Source organism: Triticum urartu, unplaced genomic scaffold, assembly GCF_003073215.2.
Source record: "Triticum urartu cultivar G1812 unplaced genomic scaffold, Tu2.1 TuUngrouped_contig_330, whole genome shotgun sequence".
Lineage (NCBI taxonomy): Eukaryota > Viridiplantae > Streptophyta > Magnoliopsida > Poales > Poaceae > Triticum > Triticum urartu.
In genome coordinates, this window is record NW_024113830.1 from 45,780 (window position 1) to 54,288 (window position 8,509).

The following is an 8,509-nucleotide window of genomic DNA, read 5'->3' on the forward strand; positions in this document are numbered from 1 at the left end:
TTGATATTCTACATTGAAACCCACACTTGAAATTCTGAATCAAGTTGTACCTGAGTTGAACCCCTCTGGCCTCTACTCACTTCATTTGCCACGTATACCCTCCAAATCAGCTCTTTGAAGTTGACCGGTCTTGTCAGGTGGCTCAGAATTTCAAATGTGGTACAATATGGAATATCAAGTTGGAGATGTGTGGTTAAAACGGTCACAATTCTAAATTTTAAATGCATGGTCCAAGTTGTCGCAAATACATGGTGCAAAATGGAATTTACTCTCTTTTCTCCATTTTAGAGAAAAGTCATTTTTTTCCATACTGGCTGTCAATGATAGCAAAATTTTACCGTGGCACTTTCTGAATACAATCATCTACTTTGATAGTTACTAGGTTAGGTATCATTTACCTACTAGATGTCGATGGACAAAACAAAATACACCAAAGCCCTAAAATACATGCACTACGTACTGGGCCCAACAGTGGAAGTAGTTTTAAACATCTTGCAAGATGAAGCTAAGACATGGACAGATGCTGGCAGGCGCCATGTGCTAGCCCGGGTAGAAAGACCGATAGAGCCTGATTGAGGGCGAGAAACACTCCCTCCATTCTCACTTCCTATCCCCTCTTTCTGTTTTATTACTGGTTACTTAATCTGTAACCTTTACTCCTCCTAATGGCAATGAAAGCAGCCCAACTGCATTTCGTCAAATAAACAGTGGAAGTAGTTTTTGCTCAGGAATTTTATGTCAGAAATCGCCAATCCACTGTGCTTTTTTCCGCTAATTATAATGTGTGTGTTTTTTATGGGAATCGCCAACCCAGATGTGGATGGTGATACTGCTCCTCGCAGGAAGGCTGGCGGCAGCAATTGCCGAGCAAGAACCGCCCATCACAATTCATCCAGACTGCCCCAGCCAGTGCGGGGACATGAGCATTCCGTACCCCTTTGGCATGAAACCTGGCTGCTTCCTCCCGGGCTTCGAGGTCACCTGCAACGACACATTCATTCCTCATCGCGCCTTCATCGCGTACGGAGCATTCCAGCAGAGTATGACGGGGTTCTACACTCCTCCAGACCAAGGCAACGAGACTTTCGTACTGAATGATGGGCCGGTTAATACACCGATGGAGCTCATGGACATCTCGCTCTCTTCAGCTTACGTGCGGGTATATGCCATGGTGAGCTCCGACTGCAAAATAAACTCAACCCACCACTCCTTCGTCCGTCGTCGAACATATGCCCCCGCTCCTTCTTTTCTCATCTCAGCAAGCCACAATGTTCTCATCGGCGTCGGATTGAACGTCGAGGCTGAGCTCTCCGACTCGATGCGTGGCACCTTTGGAACCGAAATAAGCAGGTGCACTTCCCTTCCTACCAGAGTAATCGCCAAAGATGGCCCGTGCAGAGGTCAAGGCTGCTGTGAGGCTGCCCTACCCAATGACGTGCCATTCATAGCGCCGGTGGCTGACAAGAAGAGGACAGAGTGGTGGAGGGCCGGCACCAACTGCTCCACAGCAATGCTGGTGCACAAGGGATGGTACAACTACTCCTCGGCGGATGTCTACGGCGGCGAGGCCTACTTCTCCAACAAATTCCCCAAGGGCGTCCCCCAAGTTTTCGACTTTGCCATCGGGAATGGTTCTTGCCCTGCGCAAGGCCAGCCCTCACCCCAGGGCTATGCGTGTCTCAGCGGCAACAGCTCGTGCCTCGACGCTACCAACAGGACCGGTTATGTCTGCAAATGTTGGGAGCACTACGATGGCAACCCTTATGTTCCTGGTGGATGCCAAGGTTCGTGACAGTGACATGCATGCTACTACTTTAATTGATCACCTGATTAATAGTTAGCTAATTTAACGGATGGCAGTGCAGACATCGATGAGTGTGTTCTACGGGAGCGGCATCCTCAGCTCCATGCTCTGTACCCATGCTCAAGTGGCGGGATCTGCAAGGACAGGTTAGGAGGCTACGACTGTCCTTGCAAGCCCGGGATGAAAGGCGACGGTAAGACAGGAACCTGCACCGAGAAATTCCCGCTACCAGCTAAGGTGGCTGTAGGTAAGCTACGTACCATGCATTCTAACCATCTGGTTTCTGTGTTAACGTTGAATTTATATGTAAGCACACGCCCATTTGAGCAACAGCGTTATGCTAGGTGTGAGGTCTATTTTCACGAGAGGGAAAAGAACCGAGGGCTTGAAACCCTTTTCGTTAACTCTTTATGAACAGAACATGATATGTTAAGTAAATATTGTGTCATGGAACTAATTAAAGCAGTGTTAATTAAAGCAATAAATTAGAAACAGGATTTCCATCAACCATTATAGTGTAATCAGGAATGGAATATACGCCTATGATTTAATTTATAACTTCAAAATATACTTAAGCTTGTCACAGCAGGAGTACATGAAGTGCATATCTCTAGACTATAAATTAAACCTGCAGATTAGTGCTCATGAGTGAAAGGTTAGGACAAAATCACATAATCATACACTACCATGTTTAACATCGCTAATTTTATCATTGAAGTCAACATGATAACGAATTAGATATCTAAATTATGCATGAGGACCCGTTCAGATTTGTTTTCTTCTCGATATAGGAGTACACACTAATGAAAATTATCTTTGCACGTGTGCAGGCGTTGTAGGTGGTATTTCTATGGCTTTTGTCCTTGTGCTGTTTGTTCTTTTCATGAGTGAGAGGAAAAAGATGAGAGAATCTTTCATAAGAAATGGTGGTCCTTTACTGGAGAAAATAAACAATATCAAGATCTTCAGAGAGGCGGAGCTAAAGAGAATCACAAAAAACTATAGCCATGTCCTTGGAAGTGGTGCCTTTGGTGTGGTATACAAGGGGTTTCTTGATGATAGACATATAGCAGTGAAGAAGTCCAAAAATATCACTAAAGCACAGAAGGACCAGTTTGCAAATGAGGTCATTGTCCAATCACGAGTTATCCACAAGAACATCGTGAGACTCATAGGTTGCTGTTTAGAGGTTGATGTTCCTATTTTGGTATATGAGTTTATCTCCAATGGTAGCCTTGAAGACATCCTCTATGATAAAAGCAGAATTCCTCTCACAATTGATCAACGTTTAGTCATTGCTGCGGAATCTGCAGAAGGTCTCGCTTATATGCATTCGAAGACATCTGCCAACATCCAACATGGTGATGTTAAACCAGCAAACATACTTTTGGATGATACTTATACACCAAAAATATCAGATTTTGGAATATCAAGGTTAATTGCCAGAGGTGATGCACAGCACAGCGAAGAGGTCATTGGTGACAACAATTACATGGACCCAGTCTATCGAGAAACTGGCCTGTTGACCGACAAAAGTGACGTTTATAGCTTTGGTCTTGTGCTCTTTGAGCTCATCACTGGAAAGAAAGCAAATTGTGGTGATAGTTGCAGCTTTGTTCTCAATCACCTTGGCACATACACAAGAGAGAACAGAGCAAATGTCATGTATGACATGAAAATCAAAGAAGAGAAGGACTTTGAGCTTCTGCAAATTCTTGCTGAGATTGCCAGAAAGTGCTTACACCATAATGTCGAGGAAAGGCCAGAGATGACAGATATAGCTGAAAGTCTCCAGAATATCAGAAAAGCACGCAATAAATAGAGAAAGTACCATGCATGCAGGCATCTCTCCAATTGATGGATATAGCAGCAGAGCTGCTCGTTGATTCTCGTTCCTTCTCCCTCAACAGGAAGCTCATGCTCTCCACATTTATCTTTCTATTTCGTTTATTCTTCTGTCAGTTCATTGAAGAACAATATCTAGGTTGACTCCATGTTGACCATGTGAACCTTGTCATTGTTGTTTTGTATTGTAAGCATGACATCATATATGTGCTGGCGTGTTTCCATGATTTTTTTTTACTTGTATCATGTTCGATATTGAAGGTGTGCCTCCTGCTTCAGCCTCTCATCGTTTTCTTCAATCGAATTTCCATTCCTCCAAGGGATGCAGATGCAGGACGGCCCACGCAACTGTTCTCACTTTTCCTTGTTTGCATAATTTCTATAGATTGACATAATCACATAAATAGGATCTTAATCTCACCATTACAACACCTTTTAGTATTGATGATTAGAGACTAACCATGATTGAAAGAGGCCATTAAGGGGATCCATGCAGCTAGCCTGCCATGAACCTCAGCAGTACAGGCTTCCCCTAAGAGGAGGCAGCAGCAGCCGACGTAGCAGGCATGAGGGATGCTGCCGGCACGGCGGCACTAGCCTTATGGTGACAGGCGGTGGTAGACAATCTTCGGATGCCTTCAACGCCTCTTTAGGATCGGTGGTCACAATTAGGGGTGTAAGCCGTGTGTTGTTATATATGACCTCTCATGCTTAGGAACCAGGACTGGAACCATTAGCAGTATTGTTCCGCGGGAGAACATTTGGGAATCAATCATGAAAATCTGGTTGTTGGAAGTTCCACTAAGAGCTCTGACGGTAGCTTGATTACGCCGTTGCAGGTACTTTCATAGTCGACTCCTCTCTCCGGATAGGCCGGGTCCTCTTCTGACCTTTGGGCACTGGGTGGGGGATACGCCGGCCCGGGCAGCCCTGGATACGTGGTCATGCTCCGGAGGTGTCGGGCATCGGTTCTTAATTTGCGCACATTGTAAATGAATTAGTGTGCAGACAAGATGTATATAAACTCTTTCAAATTTCAACATCAACAAAGTAAGTTCGTTCAAGACATAGCCTGAAGCTAAATAGGTTCATCGTTGCTCTCGTATAGGATCAGCACAATAAGCTGTAACGGCACTGGCAGAATATGCTATCTGGTCTTGCAAATTGTCTAGTACTTGCTGTTTCCAAGCTGTCCTAAAATTTACCTGATGGAATAGCACTCCCTGCCGCCGCACACAAATTATCTTCACTGGTGAAGCAGGTGTACTTCACATGACCAGATACCACACCACCTGAGCTTGCATTGTGCATGTTAAACCTGCAAGAAATCATTGAAAGAAACCCAACTCTGTAAATGTGGCTATTATAGATAACACAACACAGTTAGCATGTTAATTGCACTGCAAGCAGCAGTGGTTAGGCAGACATTGAGTCGGTACTCGGTACTGTGATGGCTATCCTAAAATTGATTGCAGTAACGACCAAATGTACAGAGAACTAACCTCTGTCGCCTCTTCGCCTTTAGATAATCCACATCAACCAACCCAAACAAGATTCAGAATCACTTTGAAGAGAGCCGAGATCCCAAATGCGTCCATCAAATCCCTGTACATACAACATGCAAAAACACTGAATCACACAGCTACCAATCGAAAATAAACAGAGCACACAGGCAAAATCACAAATTCCATGGATACTGCATCAGACATTGTTCAGTGCCGACACTGCAGCAGATCATACATAAGACGGAAAAACAATTGCAAAATCACGGAGCAATCAGGCAGCAAACAGTGGCATTGGAGGCAGAATTAACATCAGATGATAACTGAACTTTCCATTGACATTTCACTCCAACATCAGGCTACATAGGACCATATGACCACCTCATATCAACACTACCTACAGAAGAATCAGATCACAAGACACGGGCCGCTACTACCCAGTTTCACCGGCGGCGGACGAAAACCTAAGCGCGCTCCCCTCGGATGCGGCGGGCGAGCTGGATGTCCTTGGGCATGATGGTGACGCGCTTGGCGTGGATGGCGCACAGGTTGGTGTCCTCGAAGAGCCCCACCAGGTACGCCTCGGCGGCCTCCTGCAGGGCGGAGACGGCGGAGCTCTGGAACCTGAGGTCGGTCTTGAAGTCCTGCGCGATCTCCCGGACGAGGCGCTGGAAGGGGAGCTTGCGGATGAGCAGCTCCGTGCTCTTCTGGTACTTGCGGACCCGTACAATGGGGATCCATATGCAAAGGAATTCGGTGTAACTTTTGAGAACAAACTCACAATAATTAAGGGTCGTGTGCTACCTCCTCCTATGGTAAGTGTGCTTCGGTCAATATCTACCGACTGCATATGTTTCTCTATATTTCACAAGCTTTCTGTTGTATTAGCTGAAATTTGGTGACCAAGGCAAGGAGAAGGTATTCTGGCCGAAAGTTGGCAAGTGGAATATGCGGTCTAAGGTATGGAAGTCATTTCACCAATTAACATAGTTGTTATTCTTCTTGATCCCTCCATAAATTTTTGTAATTCAATGGCATTTTTATTTTCCGGAAATTTGTATCTTCAAAATTATGGTACAGTGCAATGGGTAATGTTTTTGTTGTAGAAAATGGTCGATGGAGGAGCAGTTAACACCTGGACATGCATTAACTTCGCTTCAGACATCATGCGTGCTACTGCTGTGGCTTTTTGTGATGAACTGGCTGTGATGTGCCTAGTCTCTGGAATGGTAGGTTTCTTTGTGATCCAAATAGTGTTGTCAGATTACTCCTTTTGAAAGTGCCTTTTTTGTTGCACGGCACTCATACACTTTTTTGCGTCTGTTTTTAGAACTTTAGGGGTGACCCTGTGCTCCCTGTAGTGAATGCTAGACCTAAGTACGTAGAATCAGCTCTCAAGAAACATCATAAACGTGTCATGAAGATACTCAGACCACAGGGAAAAGAACTTGATCTGCTGATTGTAATACTGCCCGGCAACAATGGCCCTCTTTATGGTACTCTTTTTGTTCCTTCAGAACATGCTTGAACATTGACTGATTTAATTAATATATTGTTGATCATTCCTCACTCCTCAGGTGATATCAAAAGAATATGTGAGACGGATATTGTGCTGGTCTCTCAATGTTGTCTTGCAAAGCATGTTTTACCGATGAAACCACGGTATCTTGCAAATATTGCCCTTAAAATTAATGCTAAGGTATGTTGTGTTCTATTAGCATTTTTCAGGCTGGTTGTGCAGTACTTCACATTGCTTTGATTTATAGGTAGGGGGGAAGAAATACTGTACTTGTTGATGCTGTGGAAAGGAATCTCCCACGTGTTGGTAACACACCAACTATTATATTTGGTGCCGATGTTAGCCATCCTCATCCTCGAGAAGGACCTCATAGTCCTTCCATTGCAGCCATAAGGGCATATAACATCATTCAAGTTGCCAGACTATGTAAGTAATATCTTCAACAATTTCATGTTTTGTGAAGGTTGTAGCTTCTCAAGACTGGCCGGAGGTCACCAAGTATGCTGGATCAGTCCGGCCACAAGAACAGTGTCTCTTTAACAAAAATGACTGTTAAAAGTGGATGCATGCCTGGCAGAATGATCAAGTATGATCTTACCCTTCTTAAATAAATGAATATTACATTATTACATGATACGTCTATGTGCATGCATGAAACAACTATATAAACTATGCAGAGAACATCTCATTTCTTTCATGAGGGCGACCGGACATATACCTGGGAGGATCATATTTTACAGGTGTTGGTCTTGATTTTTGGCTATGTTTTCTTTGCTCTTTTGATTGTGTTTTTTATATTTCTGTAATTTTTATAGGGATGTTGTAAGCAAAGAAAGCTCAATCAGGTTCTTGAGCATGAACTTTCTGCCATTAAAAAGGTGAATCATTAGTTTGTGCAATTAAATTACATTTTTTTTGCTGAGTTTGACATTTTTGTACAATAAATTTAGGCATGTGCTTCGGTGGATCCAATTTACAATCCACAAGTTACCATTATTATGGTTCAGAGACGTCATCACACACGTTTGTTTTCTGGTAACTATGGCACTGGGAGCACAGTTTTCCGAAGTGGAAATGTATTGCCTGGTATGTTCTTGCTTACCAAATTAACCCTAATCATAAATACAGAATTTTGAAATCAGTGTTAACTGTTCATCTCATCTCAGGTACTGTGGTTGATAGAGAAATATGCCATCCCACCGACTTTGATTTTTACCTGTGTAGCCATGCTGGCACTAAGGTTGGTTATTCTCATTATATACAAATAAAATTCACACTGAATTTTTGTACCTATGATGTATTGGTTGATATTTCTTCAAATATCCCAGGGAGTTAGCCGGCCTGTACGTTATCATGTTCTGTGGGACGAGAATAGCTTTACGGCTAATGCTATCCAATCTCTCACAAACCATCTATGCTACACGTAATACATCCTATCAATATCATATATGTGCATATCAAGTTTCAAGCATTGAACTCACTGCCGTACCTGATGTTGCAGGTACGCGAGGTGCACCTCCTCAGTTTCTGTAGTGCCTCCGGTCTACTACGCCCATCTTTTGGCATCCCGCGCTTGGTAAACTTGTTAGGCCTAGACAATCTTTTAAATTTGAAAACTGGTGGCTTGTGGAAAAAGATTTTCACTCTTTTGCTAAAAATAATTGGATTTCTAGTTCCCTGACCTCTTTTGCTGCAAAGTCATCTTCTTTGGCAGGATCTTTAAAAGTCTGGTGCAAGAAGAAAAAACCTCTTCAACAAGAACTTGCTGAGCTAGAATCCAGAATCAAGGATTTGCAACAGCTGCCTCTCCACCAACAGGACCATGTTTTGGAAAGTACT

General features: G+C 43.5%; 3 protein-coding genes across 3 annotated transcripts; 2 read left to right on the forward strand and 1 right to left on the reverse strand.

Moving 5' to 3' along the window:
- The first annotated feature begins 814 nt into the window (after positions 1-814).
- Positions 815-3,626, forward strand: LOC125527219 (wall-associated receptor kinase 1-like). Its single transcript, XM_048691764.1, has 3 exons — positions 815-1,784; positions 1,866-2,051; positions 2,635-3,626. The coding sequence occupies exons 1-3, from the start codon at positions 815-817 to the stop codon at positions 3,624-3,626; spliced, it is 2,148 nt and encodes a 715-aa protein (XP_048547721.1).
- Positions 3,627-5,589: 1,963 nt separating this feature from the next.
- On the reverse strand, positions 5,590-5,876 carry LOC125527220 (histone H3.3-like; the record flags this gene model as incomplete). Its single annotated transcript, XM_048691765.1, has 1 exon — positions 5,590-5,876. A coding segment is annotated over one exon (261 nt), but the record flags the coding sequence as incomplete, so codon positions are not given.
- Positions 5,877-5,879: 3 nt separating this feature from the next.
- On the forward strand, positions 5,880-8,250 carry LOC125527221 (protein argonaute 1A-like; the record flags this gene model as incomplete). The annotated part of the gene is made up of 14 exons (XM_048691766.1): positions 5,880-5,966; positions 6,040-6,111; positions 6,258-6,380; positions 6,482-6,647; positions 6,729-6,859; positions 6,922-7,065; positions 7,134-7,198; positions 7,230-7,256; positions 7,348-7,410; positions 7,503-7,548; positions 7,621-7,756; positions 7,837-7,910; positions 7,999-8,093; positions 8,172-8,250. Coding segments are annotated over 14 exons (1,308 nt in total), but the record flags the coding sequence as incomplete, so codon positions are not given.
- Positions 8,251-8,509: the final 259 nt, after the last annotated feature.

What these genes read in the sequence shown, in the direction of transcription:
- LOC125527219 (XM_048691764.1), top strand. Translation starts at nt 815, where the DNA reads ATGTGGATGGTGATACTGCTCCTCGCAGGAAGGCTGGCGGCAGCAATT. An exon ending in TGTTCCTGGTGGATGCCAAG is followed by an intron (nt 1,785 to 1,865) that starts GTTCGTGACAGT and finishes ATGGCAGTGCAG; the next exon opens with ACATCGATGAGTGTGTTCTA. An exon ending in ACCAGCTAAGGTGGCTGTAG is followed by an intron (nt 2,052 to 2,634) that starts GTAAGCTACGTA and finishes GCACGTGTGCAG; the next exon opens with GCGTTGTAGGTGGTATTTCT.